General features: G+C 38.2%; 1 protein-coding gene across 1 annotated transcript in view; it reads left to right on the plus strand.

Annotated features, from left to right (window-relative positions):
• Window positions 1-22,214, plus strand: part of DDX10 (DEAD-box helicase 10) — a 270,830-nt gene that overhangs the window by 133,745 nt on the left and 114,871 nt on the right. The window contains exons 14-15 of the mRNA XM_082683226.1: window positions 17,652-17,771; window positions 20,476-20,637. Coding sequence (XP_082539352.1) covers window positions 17,652-17,771; window positions 20,476-20,637 — 282 coding nt within the window. The remainder of the gene's footprint in view (window positions 1-17,651; window positions 17,772-20,475; window positions 20,638-22,214) is intronic.

Genomic DNA, 22,214 nt, shown 5'->3' on the forward strand with positions numbered 1-22,214 from the left:
TGGGAGTTGTGCTGACTTTTTGTTCAGAATTGACTGATGTGGGCCATGTCTCTGAAATCAGGATACTCGACTAAATTCAGGCTCCTATCTTAAGTGTAAACTATTATTTTTACATGGAATCTGTACTTTTTTAAATTTTCAATTTTTTCTATAATGATGTACACATACACAAATAAATTCATAGCTTGACACTCTGGGAATTTTAACAAACCACTGACCCCTGGCTTCCATCTCCCTCCCAAAATGCGTACCACCCACTTGTCATTCCTCCTTTACCCTGTTATATATGCTTTCCCCGTAGCACTTAAACCTTGTAGTCGTTATTTCTTGTCTGTCTCCAATGGAGCATAAACTCGCCAAGGGAGACCTTTTTGTCTGTTTTGTTCACCTCCTACGGGGAGATCACTAGATTTTATTGACTTGATCAGTAGATGGTCCACTTGATATGCTGGGTAGGTGTATATTGACCATCATTTTTTAACTTAGCCGGTGCCCAGTGCAGCATGTCTGTGTTGGGATGGTGGTGGCTGTGGCAATATACACTTTCAGTCTGTCACACTTCACAGTTACATTGTGGACATAGGTAGTATGCGTAAAAATCAGGAGATGACACAAGACCTTATTAAAGTTAAGTGCTAAATTGTACAGTAGGAATTGACCAAAGACCAGCATGTTGGACTGGGTAGGAGAAGGCCTCATGGTTTAGATGGAACTTGAACTTTAAATGGATGAAGCAAGTGTGAGGAAGGATATTCTGGAAAAGTGACCCTCATGCTACTACCTTTTTGAATTTTCTCTGAAATTACTCCCATTCTTTAGGATTTATTTATTATTTTTTAAAGATTTTATTTATTTATTTTGAGTGAGAGAGAAAGAGAATGGGAGAGAGGGGGGAGGGAAGGGCCGAGGGAGAGAGAGAATCTAAGGCAGGTATGAGGTTGTCTCATGACCCTGAGATCATGACCTGAGCTGAAATCAAGAGCTGGAGGCTTAACCGACCAAGCCACCCAGGTTCCTTCAGGATTTATTTTAAAAAGGAGACAAACTAAAAAAAGTTGCCACCTTCTACCATGATCTGACATGTACCCCATAATGAAATTTAAATGTTATTTTGTAATGCAACTATTTGTGTACTATTTTTTCTCAAAGGAAAAAATATGTCGGCCTTATTGTTAATATTAATTTACAGGTACTTGTTAAAAAGCAAGCAGACTTGTCATCCCCAATGCGGGGCTGGATCCCAGGACCCTCAGATCATGACCCAAGCCAAAGGCAGAGGCCTAACCCACTGAGCCACCCAAGCGCCCCTTGAACTGACCATTTTTGTTGCATGTTTGCTAAACTCTTTTTGTATATATTCGAGCTGTATGTTTGTTGAAGATCTTCATGTTTTTTGTTAATATTCACTTGTCCTAAAATTTTTCATACCAGTCCTAGTTAATACATAAGCATGTTACTGTGCTCCTGTTTTTGTTTTGTTTTTTAAAGATTTTATTTATTTTTTTGACAGAGAGGAAGAGAGATCACAAGTAGGCAGAGAGGCAGGCAGAGAGAGAGAGGGGGAAGCAGGCTCCCTGTTGAGCATAAAGCTCAATGTGGTGCTCTGTCCCAGGACCCTGAGATCATGACCTGAGCTGAAGGCAGAGGCTTAACCCATTGAGCCACCCAGGCGCCCCTGTGCTCCTGTTTTTCTCCTAGGAAAATTGTCTGTCATTTTGCATTTAAGGCCTGCAACCAAACTGCTCATTAATTTCCCTGTTGCAAGAGGGTTTTTCTAACACACTAGATATAATTGTGGAATGGGCAACAAAATCAAAAAATAAGACATTAAAAAAATCCAGCTACCTTTCCAGGTTTGTTAAATCATTAATACACTGATACTCTGCCTTTGAAATAGGCTTAATTTTTGCCACAGAGACCATCAAATCTTGCTATGTTTCATACCATAAGTAGCCAATATTAATTAGCTATCTTTGTTGGTAATAGATTTTGTCTTTCAAAAGTAAATTTACTAAATCTTCCTTTTCATAGCACTTGGAAGAGAATGTGAGTACTATATAGATTTTTGATGAGGTAGACATGTCAGCTTGTTACTTGCATTGATTTATAAGACAACAGTGTGTTGCATTTTTGTTATTTTTAGATATTACCACCCTTTATCTACTTGTATATGTTCTTCGGTGACTGTAGACCAAATTAATTGAGGCATGTGTAAAAAGATGTAAAATGAAGATTTCTGAAATTGTAATAAAAAGACCATCATTAAAAAATGGCATGAGGGGGGCACCTCAGGGTCCTGGGATGGAGTCCCACATCCTGCTCTCTGCTCAGCATGGAGCCTGTTTCCTCCTCTCTCTCTCTCTCTCTGCCTGCCTCTCTGCAGAGACTACTTGTGATCTCTCTCTGTCAAATAAATAAATAAAATCTTTAAAAAAAAAAATGGCATGAGGGACGCCTGGGTGGCTCAGCAGGTTAAAGCCTCTGCCTTCGGCTCAGGTCATGATCCCAGGGTCCTAGGATTGAGCCCCACATCGGGCTCTCTGCTCAGCGGGAAGCCTGCTTCCCCCTCTCTCTGCCTGCCTCTCTACCTGCTTGTGATCTCTGTCAAATAAATAAATAAAATCTTTAAAAAACAATTAAAAATGGCATGAACAAGTACTTGCTCTGTTTATGAACAGAGTTCCCAGGTGATTCTTAAATTGGTATAAAATTAATGATACGTTTTTAGAAACAAACAGCCAAAACTACATGTATTTTCTTCTTTATTAATGTTGAAAATACTTGAGTATATATAATATCTAGTATCCTTGTAGCAAGGAAAAAAAAACCCAAATTATGACATGTTTCTTATTCAAAACTTGTATTCCTCCTCATATTCAGGGTAAAATCAAACCTCTTAGTGTGTTCTACAAGGCCTTATGTAATCCAGAATCTTCCTGTGTCTCTGACTACTTCTACCAGTCTCTACCTTGCTCTCTCTTGTCTGGTCACCCTGAATTTTTTTGTTTCTTGAAAACAAACTCATTTATACTTGGAGGCTTTTGGTGCTTACTCTTTACTCTACCTGGATTTCCTTTCTTTCTTTCTTTGTTTTTTTTTTTTTTTAAAGCTATTTTTTCTTTTTTATTTACTTGAGGGAGAGAGACAGAGACAGGGAGAAAGTGAAGTGGAGGGGAAGAGGGAGAGAGAGTCTTAGGCAGACTCTGAGCTGAGCATGGAGCCCAACAGGGGGTTTGATCTCACATCCCTAAGATCAGGGCCTGAGCCTAAACCAAGTGGCAGAAACTTAACTGACTGCTCTACCCAGGTGCCCCTCCTCTACCTGGAATTCTTACCTAGATCATCGATGACTTTTTTCACATCATTTAGATCTCTGCTTTAGTGTCTCTTCAGAGAGGCCCTCTTTAACTAAAATTTCTCTGTTCTACCCATTTACTTCTTAGCCCCTCGCTCTGCCTTTGTTCCTAGTGTTTTAAGCTCCTTGACATGTTTTGTGTGTGTGTTTGTGTGTGTGTGTGTGTGTATTTTTCTCTCTGGAATGCAACCTCTGTATATCCTAAGGGCCTAGGGTAGGATGTGGAGTATAGCAGGTACCCAGTATTTGTTGAATTAAATGACTGAGCCACCTTTATTTTATCCTCCTAATCCCACAAGGAATTAGAAGTAACTTAAAAAATACTTCTAGATTTAACAAAATAGAAAACATCAGGCATGTAAAATATAGATAGAATAGAAATGACTGCTGGAAATTTGGTCATGTGGAGTTTTGCACGTTTCTTAAATATGAATCAAGAGTTTGGCTCTGAGGTCTTAACTGCCAAAACGAAAAGAACACGTTTTCCATAAGGAGCAAACATTTTTCTACTCCAGAGAAGCATAGCTTTTTCTTGCATTTCAACAACTGTCCTACAAGACACAAAATGAATTTTATATGGAAATTTTGATACCCATCCTTAAAGGAAACTGGAGAGGTGATGCCAGCACGAGGTTCAGGGAAAGCAGCTCTCTGGAAACGACTGGTAAGATTCGCGAGTCCATATTTCCTCCTTCTCTCTGTCTCCTCACCTCCTAATGTACATACAGGTGTCTCTGAGTAAGGTAGAGCTGTTTTAACGTGATTATCAATGTACAGCTCTTTTCTAACAGCAGTGAGAGAGAGTTTACTCATTAAAATGGGTAGCTCATTCCAAACCAGGTTGAAAATTAACCAGATACCTTGCCTTTAGTCAAATGAGGCTTCCTGGAGATGCTCAAATAAATAGCTGATAATAGTACTGTTTTGATCAGATCATTCTGTGAAGTTTGTAGCCTTTTATTTTTATTTTTTCAAGGTTTTATTTTTTTATTTGACAAAGAGAGCACAGCAGGAGGAGTAGCAGGCAGAGGGAGAGGGAGAAGCAGCCTCGCTGAGCAGGGAGCCCCGTGTGGGGCTCGATCCCAGGACCCTGGGATCATGACTTGAGCTGAAGGCAGACGCTTAACGACTAGGCCACCCAGGCGTCCCTAGTTTGTGGCCTTTTAGTTTTATTTTTTTTAAGGATTTTATATGATAGAGAGACACAGCAAGAGAAGGAACACAAGCAAGGGAAGAGGGAGAGGAAGAAGCAGGCTTCCCACCAAGCAGATGTCTGACGTGGGGCTCGATCCCAGGACCCTGGGAACATGACCTGAGTAGAAGGCAGATGCCTAACAACTGAGCCACCCAGATGCCACTAGTTTGTGGCCTTTTAAAGGAAATTTTGACATCCAGAATTTTGGATTCAGAATTAATGAGGCCAATTATTGGTGAGTTTCATGATATTGTAACTCTGGAAATCTCAATGCACTGGTGGAAGATTAATTGCATTTTAATAGAGACAGTTCCCATCAGTTCAACCTGTTTACTTGATATGATTGAAGTCGAACATATTCACAATTAGTTTGATGTAAATTTTTTAATTAAGATCATCATGTTACTTAATCCTTTTATTTATTAATGACTTTGCCAAATCCTTCAAATAATTACATGGTTTAAATAACTGAACTGTTTGGGGGAAGAAATAGTGCAGAATATGTTGTAAATAGTGTTGGCCAGAGGAAGCTTATTAACTGGAACCACACGGAGTCCCAAAGATTCATTTCAAGTTCCAGTACAGGCTTTTCTTTTGGACTTACCACTCCTATCCTAATGTCTTAGACATTCTTTAGGTGTAATGGGAAAATACTAGGGAAATGGATGGCCATTATTATGCATCCTGTCAGTGGCTGGGTAAGAAATTCTCGGAGTTTTCTGTTTCAGTTTAATCATTTGGTTTTTCCCATTTAGAGTTAATGGTTTGGTTAGGTGTCTATCAGGGGAAAATTGGTTTGGCAGTACGGTGCAAAGTTTTTTTGCGACACATCACTAATTGTGAGAGGAATTTGCTTTCACAGTGCTCTAACTCTCCTTTGTTCCTTTCTTGTGATTTTGTTTTCAGATTGTCTCCTTTCATTACCCCGACTGTCTTAACCTCTGCACGCTGTCCTTTCCTCCTGCTTTGTGCTTACATGCTGTCTCTTTGGTCCCATAGTCTTCCCTGAATCTTGTCACAGACTTCTTATTGCCTTTCTAATTTTTCCTCCAACTTTATTTCAACTCTGTATGTAATTACTAATGGTCTTTTTCTTAGAGTGACATAAGTTGAGAGCTTAGGTCCATTGTTTCAAGCTGGGTAATTGCTTAACTTACTTTACTGTCAGTTTATCACCTTTAAGATGTAAGCAATACCTCAACAGAGTGGTTGTGACAAGTAAATAATATATAAACCTCTGGCATGCTGTCTAGCACTTGGCATCACCATTTACTATTCCATGTAATATTCTGTAATATTCTACTTCTCAAAGGAAATTTCAGTGATCTTCTGATATGCCAGGTAAACCATCTGGATTGTCATGGATTGGAGTGTAGGACATATTTCATACCATTGTGGCATGGATTAAGGAATAGGCTTTGTTGGGAAAGTAATGTTTTGTGGGGAGAAGAAGTAAGGCTGAAATTTCCCCTCTTCTTATTTCACATAGAGGGTGCCTGGGTTTTAGCAGTCTGCTTAATAGAAAGCATAGATGTTTATTCCACTGAGAGTTTGCTATCTTCTGTTATTCTCCCTTGTCAAAGAAGTAGTAGGTCAACCTCATCAGTGAGGAGTCACCCAAACTGCTTGAGAACTGGAGAGTGTAGTTGTGGGTGCTTGCAATCATCTGAGAAATGCATTGGTCTAGCATGTGGAGACCTGGGGCGGAGGGAAGTTGGATCTACCCTGCAAAGGGAAGAAGCCATGGTCCTTTTAGAAGCTGAGTGTGCTCACAGCCTATTATGCTGGGAGAAGGGGAGAGTGGGCACCCGGAGTGACTCCTGACATTGTTTTTAGACTGTTCTGCTTGTGTCACAGAATACATTATTATTATTATTGCCCAGTTATTTGTTTCTCAACAAATAAGTATCAAATTGAAAGTGAAATGTGTTGTTTAATTTCTACGCTGTTTAAGCAAGCTGATGTCACAATAGCTAACTGAAGAATGCATTTCAGAGTCCTTGGGTCAGTGTTGCTCCCAATGAAAATTGCCTCGATTTGCTCAGGCTCAGCTCAGCTTCCCAAATAATTACCAATTTGTTCAGGCACAGTATGGGCACTTACTCTAGAAATTAAAAGGTAAGATGAAGTCCATATCCTCAGGGAGTTGAGTGCCTAAGATGGTAAAATAGAAGTGGAAGAATCTCTTAACAATTGGAATACGACAATAAAAGTGTCGTAAGAGACGTTACCAAAAGGCTGAGGGTAGAGAATGAGAAAAGTTTCTCAAAGATAGCCAGTATCATATCTTAATCAACCTAATTTTGCTATTTGGGGGAGAATTTCAAGCATATGGATAACTCCTGCATTTTCTAGTCTCTGGATGAGACGGTAGGGAGGAGAGTGGTTAAAAAAATGATTAGCTAGGTAGCATACCGAGTTTAGAGACTAGCAAAGATTTCATTTTAATTTGGGAATTGTGACTTATAGTAGTTTTTGTTAGGTTGTAATTCAGAATATTACATTTTAGTGCTATAAATTTCCTAACAAAATGGCAAGGACTAATTCTAAGATGGGAGAAAAATTAACGAGCGGTCATCTGTCAACAATTTCTAATGACTGTCAAAGTTTGTTTTTAATGTTTAAGTGCCAAGGAGGGCAGATGGAAATTGTATTAATCACTGCACGCTTAGCATGCAGTTTGCCAGGAAATAAAAAGATAGCATAGAGCTTTGGGGAACAGAATACTTTTGGTTGGGCGCCTGGGTGGCTCAGTGGGTTAAGCCGCTGCCTTCGGCTCAGGTCATGATCTTGGGGTCCTGGGATCGAGTCCCGCATCGGGCTCTCTGCTCAGCGGGGAGCCTGCTTCCCCTCTCTCTCTCTCTGCCTGCCTCTCCATCTACTTGTGATTTCTCTATGTCAAATAAATAAATAAAATCTTAAAAAAAAAATACTTTTGGTATATATGCTATGCTTTTGAGGTTTAAGAATATTAGAGGTCAGGTTTAGTAGGCCTATCTATGGTCCTTCCATGAAAGCAGAAAGAACACTTTTATTTATTTATTTTTTAAATATTTAATTTATTTATTTGACAGAGAGATCACAAGAAGGCAGAAAGGTGGGCAGAGAGAGAGGAAGGAAAGCAGGATCCCTGCTGAGCAGAGAGCCCAATGTGGGGCCTGATCCCAGGACCCCGGGATCATGACCCGAGCTGAAGGCAGAAGCTTTAATCCACTGAGCCACCCAGGTGCCCCAGAAAGAACACTTTTAAAATGCATTCCTTGAAGGATTCTTTTCATTTTAAAGCAAACATTTGCTATCCATCAGTTCTTGATTTCAGTTTTATGGAGTCTCGTGAGAGTTTTTTAGGAAAATTGTGATTGTCGGAGGAGGTGCTTCTAAGGTATTCATGCTGTGTGCAGTGTCACGGTAAGAGCACAGGGTAGTATCCTGGGGGACACAGAGTTCTTGCCCTAACTTCACCGTCATTGGCCCTGTGAGCTTGAAATCCTCTTCTGTGTGTATACATCTGCTGCTTGTGTCTCTGGGTGATCTTGGAGGGCCCGTTCATTCTTCCACATTCTGTACGTAATAATGCCAATGTCTTTTATCACCATTATGTGGCTTTGCAGGCCATTTTATAAATGGTGTATTTTTAAGAATATCCGGTTTTAAATAATTAGATAGCATCCAAGCACGTTTTGATGAAACATGGTCAGTGGGCTGGCCTTTGTTCATTTGGTATTTTTTGCTTAGCTAACATTCATACACAACGGAAGGCAGATCTTGGACATTTTACTGTGCATGGAGTTGTGCACATGGCTTAGACTGGGGGTAGTAATGATACTTGTTATTTCTCTTTTAGTTAAGATATATCCCATGCATGTCTTGTGATTTACTAATGTCAGTCAGTGTAGGAGAACACCAGACACTGGAACCATGTATAACCAGTAGCAGTGATTGCTTTGTCTGGCGGTGCTCAGAGGTCTTCATTAGCATCTCATGAATGTCTTGCAATAGTGTGTCAGAAATGGCTCACTGAACCAGGTACTAAGCCCAATTGGAGTTTAGTATATATCTTAGTTCTGTTATTTTAGTTCTTTGATAAGGGTTTAAATCCTAAGAGAGATTCTCTTTCTGTTATTTAGAGTATAGATGCATGAGTTTGTGTGTAATTTTTAAAATTGGTGGTTTGCTGAATAAGTAGTATTATATGGCCTGTGTTTGTTAGACTTTCACGGTGAATGAATTTTCAGAAAGTCTGCTTTAGATTACACTAATCAGATTGCCAAGTAATTTGTTAATATTGTAGGTACTGGAGCCAATTATAGAATTCTCAATTAAACCTGTAACTAAATTTTGTCGAGTGTTACTTTGATGCTATTTTATTTTGTTCAAACAAATTCCAAATAGATTAGCTATTGGTACCTTCTTGCTGAGTCTCTGCTATCACTTCTGAGGAAGATGGTAGAGGTGAAAACCATTCAGGTGCTCCCCCAAGTAGAAGTGTTATGGTCATCCTGCCTTAAAGTAGTGCATAGATGCTGACCAGTCTTTTTACTTCCTTCATTACCACCATTTCTGCCTCCTTAATTCTGTTAACTGGATGGCCTTGTATACAAGTTAGCTTTTGTTTTGAATACTACTGGGTTTTTTTTTGTATATAGCTTATAATATTTCTAAGTTATAGAAGAATTTCAAAAGTTGTAGGATACAACAGAAATTCATATAGCCAATTTGGACACAAGTTAGAAATGAAATCCATACTGTCATTTTTTGAAGTCTAGAAGAGGGGAAAAGTGTGTCTCAGGCCCTGTTTCTCTAAATTGCTTCCAGCTGCCTGCTTCCTAATACAGAAATATTTATTAAAAGTGGCAGGTTAAAAATTGGATTCCTAGGGCAAAATATGACTGGTTCCATAATTTTGTTAAAGAACAGGAAGCATCTGAGATTTCACATCTGTGGTGGCTTCCCCCCCCTTTTTAAAATTTATTTGGGGTTTTTGGGGAGAGGGATATGGTGTGGAGCAAATAATTCATATTTCCTGGCTAGCAAAACAAAATAGTAAACAGCTTGGACAATTTCAGTGAACTAAAGAAGATTTCCTCAGGTAGTGAAAGAGAAATAAGAAACTAATCTTTATGTGTTCCAGCAGGATAAATATGTTAAAAAAGGTAGATGAAAGCATTTAAGATAGTAAATAAGACAAAGACAGTGATGGCTCTGGCTGGCCATGAAGGTCAGGGATGAGGTTTGAGGTAAGGAAATAAGGAAAATCTTATCTACACTAATTGGAGGCAATGACAGATTTAAAGAATTGTTAGACTGAAGTGCTATGAAGAAGCTTTTTAAAATAAAGGAAAATTTTGTTAATTCTGACATTGTTGAGGAAGGCAAATATTTTGAAGGAAAAAAACCCAACACCACTGTTTGAGGTTTTGGTAGAAGAACTTGTATGTGAAGAGTAAGAGAAGGAATTGAGGAAACTAGAAACTATATTGGAGATATATCAGAAACTTATTTTTCTGAAAGCATTCACTAGTTAAGGTGGCAGGCACACACTCTCAGAAGAGTTTATTAGGGTAAGAGCATCTTCTGGAAAGTATCCCAGATTAAGCCTGTGGATTCAGGAAAGTAGGTATCCGGAAGGGGAGGAATCTATTAATCAAAAGCTGTATGGAATGCTTGTGCCTTGTGATCCCATAAGCAGAAGGAGGGAAGTCCACACAAAGCTGAGATCACTATATATCTATGTAGTTTTTGGTCTGGTGGGGAAAAAAAGAGCAATTTTCAGTTGTCTGCTTTCCTGTTTATGTTGACTTGTTAAGGTGATTTTTAAAAGAATCAGAATATTTTGTAATAAGTATGTTGTCATATTTCTTAATATATTATAATATTCATTAACCATTTTCATCACTTTATACATTAGAAATGCAGTTCACAGACTATAAAGAAGATAGTAGTCCCTGGTCTTATTGACCATACAGAATAGAGAGAGATTAACATTTACTTATGGTTTGTGTCTTAATGTAATCAGAAGGACTAATCTAGCTTTGAAATGTGAAGAACTTTGAAAGGATATATGAGCTTTCATCTATAGGATTTTCTGTTTGAAATAAACATACATTATTTATAAAATATAAAAAATGGGGAAGGATTTTTAGAATGGGCCTTTAGGCTGTCTTTTAGATATAATTTATGAAGTGTCAATATCAGGTAATGAGACAAGTATCATACACAGATAAATATTATTTACAGCTGTGATTCTTATCAGAAAGGCATTAGGGTTGGGGCCTTGTAATTTAAATCACATGTTCAGTATCTAACATTTATATTTGGATGTGAAAACAGTTACTTTAAAAACCAGTACAAATACTTTATCAGAAATTAGAATCTGAAAGAAATGTTTCTTAGTGGGCTATGAACTGGAAAGTTAGAAAAAGTATAAGTTTCTTAGAATAGCAATTTTCAAACATTCTTTTAAAGTTGATAGAAATGTAAAAGACACATACTGAGTCAAATTATGATGCTGTAACCTAAGACAGTTTGAACAAAAATCAACTAAGCATTGTAGAGTGTGAAAAACAAAGTCAAGTGCCCTTTGATTTAAATTGTGCACCCTTGAACAAATTGCTGAATTTATCTAAGCTTTGGTTTTCTAATTAAAAAATTATCAGGGACCAGATTGGACTTGTAGTTGTTATGAGCAGTAAATGAAGTAATGCTTTATTCCACTGAGAATTTATTCACTAATTCTTCTTTCAAGAAATAACATACTGAATGTTTCCTGTGTGCCAACCTCTCTGTGATGCCTTGGGGACACGAATTTTAATACAAATGGTCTTAACCCTCGTGGAGATTACAGTCTATTAGGAAAAAGAAAACAGGAACACGAATGATGACTATGTCTTACTGTAATGGGGGCAAAAGTACATACAAAGTCCATTAACAGGCCTCTTTAACACATTTCACTGCAGAGGTGGTGTGTATTGGGGCTTGGGTAGAAGGGCACTAGCTCTCAGTCATTCTCTCCAACTCTTTCATTTTCTATTTTTATCATTATGACCAAATTTATGCATATTACCAAGGTTTATTGTAGCTTACCTTCTATTAAACTTTAAACAGTGAGTTGGTAAATGTGGCCTTTTTGGAAAAAGAAAAATCCTATGAGGTTGATTAGACCGCTTTATAAGATTATTTCCATCATTTATAATTTATAAGCACTTGCATTTAATATTCTCTTAGGTGATCTGCATTTGAAGGTCTCTTGTGTTCTTCTTGCCCCTGCACGGACTACCACTTTGTCTTACCGTTACATTTCGTGTAGGATCTCTGAAAAGAGAAACTGTTGCTATAACAACATTTTATCTATTTTTATTTATGTATTTTTAAAAGATTTTATTTATTTATTTATTTGAGAGAGAGCGAGAGCGAGCGAGCACACCAGTAGGGGGAGGAGAAGAAGAGGAAGAGGGAGACAATCTCTAGCAGACTTTGCACTGAGCACAGAACCAGATGCAGGGCTGAATCCCACAACCCGGAGATTACGAGCTGAGCGGAAATCAGGGATGCTCAACCAACTGAGCTACCCACATACCTCTGGAACAACACTTTAAACAGAAGTCCAGTTATATTCTAGGTGGCTCTTTATTTTTAATTTTAGTAAAACACTTAAAGTGTAGAATGTATCACCACCTGAACCTCGAAGTATAGAGTTCAGCAGAGTTAAGCCCCTTGCTCTAGTTGGACAACCAGTCTCCAGACCTTTTCCCTTCTTGCAAAATGGAATCTCTCCACCCTTTAGGTGGCTCTTAATTTTAACATACTAGTTTGTGCAAAGATTTCACAAACATACCTTTTCTACTTACTGGTGGTGGTAGTTTCCTTTCTTTTTTCTCTCTAGCTTTGTTGAGAAATAATTGATAAGTAAGACAGTATGTAAAGTATACGATGTGATCTTGTTTGTAGGGACAGTGTGAAATGACCGCCAAGATTGAGATAATGCATCCATCACCTCACAGTTAACTTTTTTGTGTCTGTGATGTTGCTTGCAATGTACTCTCAGCAAATTTCAAGTTTATGGTACAGTATTATTAACTACAGTCACTGTGCTATACATGAGATCCTCAGCTCATTCATCTTATAATGGAAAATTTGTACCCTGTTAACTTACATCTCACAGTTTCTCCCTCTTCCCAGCCCTTGGCAACTACCATTCTATGTTTCTATGAAAGTAGCCCCCTCCTTTTCTCTTTAAATATATCACATGTGATACTGTATGTGTCCGTCTCTGTCTGACTTATTCCACTTAACATAATGCCCTCCAGGTTCATCCATATTGTCACCAAATGACAGGTTTCCATTCTTTCTCATGGCTCAGAATATGCCATGGTATTTATATACCACGTTTTCTTAATTTATCCTTTGAGAGTTACTTAAGATTGTTTTCATGTCTTGGCTATTGTGAGTAATGCTGCAGTGAATATGGAAATGCAGATATCTCCTTTAGAAACTGCTTTTGGTTTCTTTAGATATATACACTGGAGTGAGTGGTATTGTTGGATCATACGGTACTTTTAATTTTTAATTTTTTGAGGAACTTCCATTCTGTTCTCCACTGTTGCTGGGCCAGTTCACATTCCCACCAACATTGCACAAGGGTTCCCTGTCCTCCACACCCTCCCCAACACTTGTTACCTTTGGTTTTCTTGATGATAACTCTCTTAATGAGTGTGAAGTGCTGTCTCACTGTGGTCTTGATTTATTTCTCTGATGATTAAAATTCCTAGAAAAAAGCACAGAGAAAAAGCTCCTTGACTTTGGTCTTGGCAGTGATCTTTTGAATAAGACTCTGTAAGAACAGGCAACAAAAGCTGAAATAAATAGACTATCTTATATTGAAAAGCTTCTGTACAGCAAAGGAAACAAAAAGGCAGCCCGTGGAATGGGAGAAAATATTAACAAACCATATATTGAATAAGGGATTTCTGAGCTATATATAGGAAACTCCAATGCAAAAAACCCCAAATAATCCAATTAAAAAATGGACAAAGGACCTGAATAGACTCTTTTTTTTTTTCTATATGTGCTGCTGAAGTGAGCACAATAGACTCTTTTCCAAAGAAGAGGTACAAATAAATGGTCAATAGGTACAAGAAAAGGTGCTCATCATCCCTAATCATCAAGGAGGTTTCTTTCTTTTTTTTTTTTATAATTTTTTATTTTTTTATTAACATATAATGTATTATTAGCCCCAGGGGTACAGGTCTGTGAATTGCCAGGTTTACACACTTCACAGAAAGAAGTTTTTTTCTTAAGAAAAGATTTTGTAGTTGGCTTTCAAATAAAATGTCAAGTAGTGCATCCTTCATTAATACTGTAAAATACTATAATTATCATAGTTCGGGAACTTTAGGATGGTGAAGGAATTATGCTTACCTAGCATATGTTTGTTTTGTTTTTTAAATCTTGAGTTCTAGGGTATGGTGATTTAGGCAGTGGAAATCAAGAGTCCTGCATCGGGCTCTCTCCTCAGTGGGGGAAAATGCTTACAATGAAATAGGTTGTAACAGGTAATCTGAAAGGTCTTCAATAGGGTTGACAGTTCTTTATTTAGTTGGTTTCCTTTACATTTATTTATTTATCATATATTTATTTCAGAGGGGGTGAGTGTACTCACGTGTGCTCATCCTTGCACCTAAGGGTAGAGGGGCAGAGGAAGAGAGGTTTCAAGCAGACTCCTGCTGAGCACAGGAGACAACATGGGACTAGATCTCAGGACCCTGAGATCATGACCTGAGCCAAAACCAAGAGGCAGGTTTCTGACTGAGCCACCCAGGCTCCCCAGTCTCTTTCACTTAAGATACCGTTTCTTTTGCAAACCATTAATTATTCTGTGATACATATGGGGACTACTTTAAGGAAACATAAACCTCTAATTTCTTTAGACTGTCTTTTCTTTTAATTCTGACTTTCATCTCCTTATGGTTCTGTTTTCCTTTTTTATTTTTGCAGCGATATACTTATTGTACCCTCTAGGACGTATAGTAGTAATGCTTATATTAAAGTAGGTTTTTTTCCCCATTGATTATATTTTGAATCTTCTTGTAGCCCGTGTTAGCACAGACCTTCTGCTACGAACCATTGCTTTTAGCCACAGTTCTTGTTCTTTTATTGTCCAAGTTATTTGTGGCAACCTCCTACAGCTATTGCAAGACCTTGAAAATAACTTAATGCTTTATCACTTTTGTATTCTCTGATATTTTCCTTTTAGCACTTTATTCTGAAGACTAACATACATTTTGTGCAAGAAGTGCAGATGAAAATGAAAACTGCATTTTTCTGCCATTGTTTTACATCTTGTCAGGAAATCTTTCATTAAACTCTTGGCTGGCTGCAGATTTCATTCTTGTACCAATAATACAAAGTTATGTAGCCAAAATATAAACTTTGTCTTAATAATAAGATACTTGATATTTTCCATTGTTTAATGAGCAGAAATTTGAAGTACTAATAAGCACTTCCCCCTTATCCCAGAGCCAGTGTTGAAACTTTCAGGAAAAAATGAAATCTGCATTTTAAAGAGTTAAATTCACTTTTGAAAAGTCTTTTTGTGGGAAGAATATTATAAGTATGGTACCAAAAAAAAATCCAGAAAATTTCATTATTTTAAAAAATTGATTACATAAAGAGTAAAAATACACGTTTAACAAAAAACAAAACAAAGCAAAACAACAAAATATTCTTATGTATGGCAAAAGTCTGAACATAAACAAAACAGTGGGAGAAAATATTGACACATTTTTAACAAATGAAAAGATTTCACAAATTAATAAGTAAAATGCCAGGAATTCATTAAAAATGCTGGTAAAGAATATACATGTTCATAGGGAGAAAAATGCCTTTGAAAAGATGTTTTGCTATGCTTAAAACAATACAAGTCAAATTAAAACCTCCCTGAGACATTATTTTTTCACCTGACAAACATAAATATTATCTATTTTTTGATGTGGAGAATCACTCTCAAATTCTGTTGGGAATATTAAATTTTGTGTAACTTCTCAGGAGGGTTATTTGGAAATATCTTTTGATATTTAAATGCACATAATTTTTGACTGAGTGCTTTAGCTTTTAGAAATTTATCCTGGGTAACTAGATGCACATTTATATGAGCTCTGTATACAAGGCCCCTGATGGCAGGGATAGCTCTTTTAGTATCTTGGTTTCTTCATATATATTTGAATGCCTGTTTCTGGAAAGGATATAGAAAAAGCTATTAACACTGTTTCTTTCTTGGGAGGTAAACATGTGGTGGAAGAAGACATGAATGGGAACTTTGTAACATGAATAAGACATGAATTCATAGGACATGAATATCCTTTACAAAATAAATGAGCATGTATTACCTGTTAAAGTTACTATTTTAAAAAGAGTGACATCGAACTAAGCTAAAGCCTCTCTTAAAACATATGTGAAATCCACCATAATTAGACACCTAAAAGGTAGTAGTGGCGTCGGGGTGTTTGCCACTCATTTCAAACATTTGTCCCTCAAAAGGAGATTTTCCTTAACTTCCTCTCCTCAGCCTAGACTAGCTAGGGCAGGTACCATATTACATAGAATGTATTCATCTTGTGTATTTTTTCTAAGCGCATAATACATTTATGATTTAATACTTAATATTTTCCACTGGTTTAAGTCTTTTTTTTACCAATACAGTTAGGTTCCAGGAGGCTTTCCCTTTCCTTGCTGGGGGTCTCAGTATGCTCTACGGTGTCTTGTACACAGATGACACTCTAGTGCATATTTGAATGACTGAAGAATAATTTCCGAGTATTAGAGCAAAGCCACAACCTATCAATAAAATAAGATAAACGTGTCTTCTCACCCATGTTGGAATTTCTGTTCTTCCTTTCTATGGCTTCCCTCAGACAAGCAAACTCTCCAAAAAAATTTTTTTTTCTTCTTTTTTCTTTTTTTGATAGGGAGAGATCACAACTCCCTTTTAGAATCCATGATAAACTGGGGGCCTGGGTGGCTCAGTCAGTTTAAGTGACTGCCTTCAGCTCAGGTCATGATGCCAGCGTCCTGGGATTGAGTCCTGCATCGGGCTTCCTGCTCAGTGGGCAGTCTGCTTCTCCCTCTGCCCTTTACCCCATTCATACTCTCATTCTCTCTCGCTCGCTCGTTGACTTGCTCTCAAATAAATAAAATCTTAAAAAAAAAAAAAAAAGAATCCATAACAATCCATAAAGATGCAAAACCCCCACATTTGTGACATGATTTCAGTAGTTTCATGGTTTTCCGTAGAGCTCTTGATGTGGACCTGGATCATTTCAAGGTTCCACTCTGTAGGGTTTGTTTTCTGGCTGACCACTTTTCTGTTCTGATAGTATTTGGTATTTTTGCTTTGTGACTTTTTCTCTTGTTCCTGGGACCAAGCATTTGTATTTTATTATGAAAAATTTCTAACATAAGAAAGGTTGAAAGAAGTGTACTTTTGGACACCAGAATATCCACCACTCATATTCTACAGTTAACCTTTTACCATGTAATTCTCCATCTATCCATTCGTCACCCTTTTAAGTGTGTAATGCATTTCAGAATAAGTTGCCAACATCATTATACTTTCTTCCATATGCTTGAGCTTGCCTGTCATTTGTTAAAGTTCAGTATTTGTTTACAGGACTCTTTTGAAGTTTCCAGATAAACATTTTCCTATTCTGAAAATTTAAGTTTGCCCTTGGAATTAGAGCTATTTCTAAAATGTGCTCTGTGTTACAGCTGCAAGGTAGCTTTATTTATCTTGAATGTCCATTTGTCACTTTATCACATAGCTTCTAGTGCCTCAAAATTCTCAGCGTAGCATAGTTACAGTAATAGAAGAAATTTTAAAGGTTACTTATACTGTTTATCTTGTTTAGATTTAAGCCCCTTTAGCACTGGGGGTACTACTAGTTAAGAAATCTAATAACTTGATTTCTGGATAGTATTTTTGGTGCTGCTTATTAGCCAGTGAAGAGTAAATACATTTAATTTTGGAAAGTGTATTTAAGAGTTAAATTGCTGATCTAAAGCAGCCATTTAACTAATCATCTTTGTTTTTTGTGCATTTTCATACAGAAAAAAGAACCTTCGAAATCCAGTGTCAAGAAAAAAGTGACCAAGGTTGCAGAAGCCAAAAAAGTAATGAAGAGAAATTTTAAAGTGAATAAGAAGATAACATTTACTGATGAAGGGGAGGTAAGATTCTTAAATGCTTAATTTCTGAGGTACCATCCAAGAAGAGTCTGACTCTCTTCTGCCTTAGATTCATTAATGAGAAAAAGAAACTGTTTCTTTAAAGCATGTGAGGCACTTCCTGTCCATGTTGTCTTGGGCCCTGTGTCTGTAGGCAGGAATGTCTAATGGGCAGTCAGCTGCCATAGTTCAGGGTGCTAACAACACAGAGTTGGTTTTGAACTTTCTAAATTCCATTCCTACAGAGTAGACTTTCCCATCAGGGTATCCTTCAACATGTTCTGTGGCAACAAATGCAAGAATAGTAACACGACTACTTGCCACAGTTTTTTCTGGACTCTAAAAAAATCTCTGCTTTGCTGTTCCTCAATTTCCACGCTGTATTGGGTTGTTTCTTACTGGGATGGCTTGAGACTGCATTTTCTGCTTCACACAGGTGCCTGGCTCTCATGTCACCGAGATCTTGGTGTTAGCATAAATACATACCCGCAGAGTAGGGAAGGGAACATACCCACTCACAGATGGCACAGTGTTCTCTCTGTTTTTAAAGAGGAGAGAGGTCTGGAAAGTCCGGTGGCTTTACTCTAAGGAGTAATGGTGGTCAGTGGTCAGAGTGGGTCTTCAGAGTGGCTCTTCTTGGTTTTCAGTCTCTTCAACCTACAGGTTCTCCTGTGCATTCTGGTAGAGCACATACCCACTGTCCCACCGTCCTCTCATTTTCCTTGCCTTGTCTTTTATTTATTTTCTTCCTGGAACTTATGGGAACTTTACATTCTCTATTTACGTGATTATTGTCCTTTTCTTCCATTCTTTTGGAATGAGGGCAGCTACTCGAGGGAAGGGATCTGTCCACTTTGCTTACTACCCTGTCCCCAGCACCGAGAACGGGGCCTGACATCCAATAAACCCATGAGCTTATTGAATGAATGGACTATTTTCTAATAGCCCAATAAAATAACAGTTTTTAAGATACTGGTTGTAATAGGTCGCATAAGACGTTTCCTCAGCGTTAATACAAATGCAGCCTAAGCAGTCTGTATCCAGTGGGGTGTGTTTCCTCTTAACTGTGAGGTAACAGACATTTGGATGTTATTTTGGGGAAGGGAGGCCAGATTTGCACTAAGAATATGGAGTAAAGTGATGTATAAATCATACGAAGAAAGAGTGCAATTTAAAGTTGTTGGAAGTTGTAGAGGAAGCTTACAGAATTGATAATTAATGGATCTTTATGAAATTACTGAAAGAGGTCAGCACCTGAAGCAGGCTCAGCCAGAATATAGTTGTATTACTTAAGATGCTTACTGTAAAGTAAGATTAGTGCTCTTAGTATAATGAGGCTCCACACTGTGCTTGTCAGTTCAACTGCACAGATTATGCCAGTTTGCTCCAAGATAAATTCTTAACTGTATAATGTTTCCCTGAAGACTTACTGCTGATAGGACCCCTGTATGGCTGTGGGCCACACTGAAATTTGTGCTCTAAAAGTTTGAAAGAACTTTTCATTCAGCCCAAAGGCATGAACTTTTTTCATGTGGTTATAAAAAAGGACTGAAGAGTTGGAGCAGTCACACCTGCCCCCTCCCACTGCGTCTCCAGTGTCTGTGGCCACCGGCATGGCCACTCATGCGGTGACAGGTGTGACCCCCATTTGTTGCCAAAAGTTGAGATGCTGTGGGAATCCCATCTTGAAGACTGGATGGTGACAGGAGTGAGAGAAGGCGAAGAGAATGTGTGTGCCTACAACTTCACTTTGCTTGCAGTTTAGTGGCCTTTCAAAACAATGGCAGCTACTGAAATCCTCTGGCAGCTAGTTACTAGTTGAAAACAAGAGAATAGGTTTAGTCTAAATTGTGTTATGTTTTACAGTGTTAGACCTCGAAATGAGAGAGTCAAACAGACCTTTTTAAAAAATGGTCAGAAAAGGACACAGATGCCCAGAAATGAAGTATTTATTCAGGATTATGCAGCAGGGCTAGCAAAAAAGCTGGAACATTAAACCAGGTCCCCCGACTCCAGATCAGTGCCCCGACTTCTGTGTTACCTTGTTCCTAACCATGAACTGTATGTGTCAATTGTGTAGATTTGAGCCAGCCTGAAATCCAAGCTAATTTTCCTTTATGCCTAGTTATTTTAGTCTTTAGGTGTAGTACAGGCTGATACATGATTTATTGATCAGTTTTGAGCATTTGATATGTGCCATATACTGTGCTGGGCCTCGAGGATACAAGCACAAAGGTAGTCAGCTGCCCTTGAGGAGATTAGATTAATTCTAGGCGGAAACCCAGGAAAGTCAAGCCACAGTATGGGGAGAGAAGGCTTGGAGGTGCCAGGGGAGCCAGCGAGCCTGCTTGGGTTCAGCTGGCTCCTGCTCTGCTCATGTTGGGGACGGAGCCGGCAGAGTATAGCCCATGAAGAGCACTGAGATGCTGCTGAAGCAGCTAGCTTCTCCTTCAAACTATTTCTTGACATTTTCCTTTAATCCTACTGTCACTGGATTGTGGCAGCATTATTTTATCCTGACTAGGACGTTTTTTTCAGAGATTTGCTCATTTTAATGATAAAGTTTGTTCTAAAGCTTAAGAAATATGGGTTCTAAGGCAGAAAGTGGGGGAAAGTGCACCATTTCAAAACCATTATTCAAAGGGAAATGGTTTTCTGTGGATGTTCCCTGTCCCCCACCCCATACTTACTGTTTTCCTGTCCACAGTTAGTTCAGCAGTGGCCACAGATGCAGAAATCTGTCTCAAAAGACACCGAGGACGAGGACAGCACTGGTGGCATCAACTTAGATAAAGCCAAGGAAAGGCTACAAGAAGAGGACAAATTTGACAAAGAAGAATATAGGAAGAAGATCAAGGCAAAGCATCGGGTGAGCTTTCCATCTTGAATTAATGCTGAATGACATTTTATATGTCCCTAAATACTCATTACATGTTCATCAATAACCACATTACTTTCCTCCTTGACTTCTTGAACACTTCTGTCTCTGTGGGTATTTTTTATTTTATTAGTCTCTTCTTGCTTTTGCTGGTGGAGGCTTGTTTACTGACTGGTTTCTGAGAACATTGCCCAAATCTGCTTTTGGTTGAGGTAACCCAAATAATATTCATGTTTTTTTTTTTTTTAAGTTTTGATTTTGAAATTAATGTAGTTTTACATGTAGTTGTAAGAAGTACAACTCTGTACTACTGTATATTCTCTGTATTACTTTCTCATCCTGGGTGCTTGATTTCTGCAGTTTTTGCCATTTCAGGAATGGTGGATAAATGAAGCAGTGGAATGTGTATGTAGCCTTTTGGGATTTGCTTTTTATTCTCATGTAATTCTGTGGAGATTCACCCAGGTTGTTGTGTGTCTGAGTGCTTGGCACAGATGTACCGCAGGTTCTTCACTATTTTTCTGTTATTTCCAGCTTCAGCTTAATGGTTGAATTTCTTTCCATAGCAATTAGTTGATAATGCATGGGAGATTTATTTAGTGTATTTAAAAAAAAAAAAAAGAAAGAAAAGAAGAAGCCTTGTAAGAGGGAGTGCTTCTGAATAAGCATGTGCACAGTTTTCTGTTACCCTTGAACTAGGCTACTCCATTCCAGTTTTTTTATACTACTCAGTTCCCATAAAAGTAGACATATCACTAGATAAATGATTCAATTAATGAAATAAGGCAGATTTACATTTTTTTTTAAGATTTTATTTATTTGACAGAGATCACAAGTAGGCAGAGAGAGAGGAAGGGAAGCAGACTCCCCGCTGAGCAGAGAGCCCGATGCGGGCCTCGATCCCAGCACCCCGGGACCATGACCCGAGCCGAAGGCAGAGGCTTAACCCACTGAGCCACCCAGGGGCCCCCAGATTTACATTTTTAAAGACGTTTCTATAGCATGCCTTTGAGACAATGAATGATTTCAGGGAACATAGTCTCGTGCCCAAGAACATAGTCTCATGCCCACTGCTTTAATGTGAGGTTCTGGGTTAAGAAACTTGTAAGCCTTTGGATGTGGACATTATTAACTATGTCCTGAGAAGGATTCTTGTGGTTTTTGACTCCTCTTTGACCTTCGAACCATTCAGTGGCTCAGACAACTTTTGTAGAGCAGCAGTTCTCATTTTTTCAAGGTTCAATGTAGCTTTGCAGTAGCATTTGATGAATAAGAAAAAGTAGACATTGAAGATGGCTGCCAGGGTGGGAATGACTGGTGAGAAAATCCTTTTAGAAATGCAGGGAACAAAAACCTCAAATATAGTGTTTACAGCTCAGAGTGTTATTTAGACAACTAAACATTTCATGCGTTGTTGGTTTTTTTTTTAAATAATTTTTTAAAAATTTTAATAAATATATAATGTATTATTAGCCCCAGTGGTACAGGTCTGTGAATCGCCAGGTTTATAGACGCCATAGCACTCACCATAGCACACACCCTCCCCCATGTCCATAACACAACCACCC

The sequence above is a fragment of the Mustela nivalis genome (genome assembly GCF_964662115.1).
Source record: "Mustela nivalis genome assembly, chromosome: 9".
Lineage (NCBI taxonomy): Eukaryota > Metazoa > Chordata > Mammalia > Carnivora > Mustelidae > Mustela > Mustela nivalis.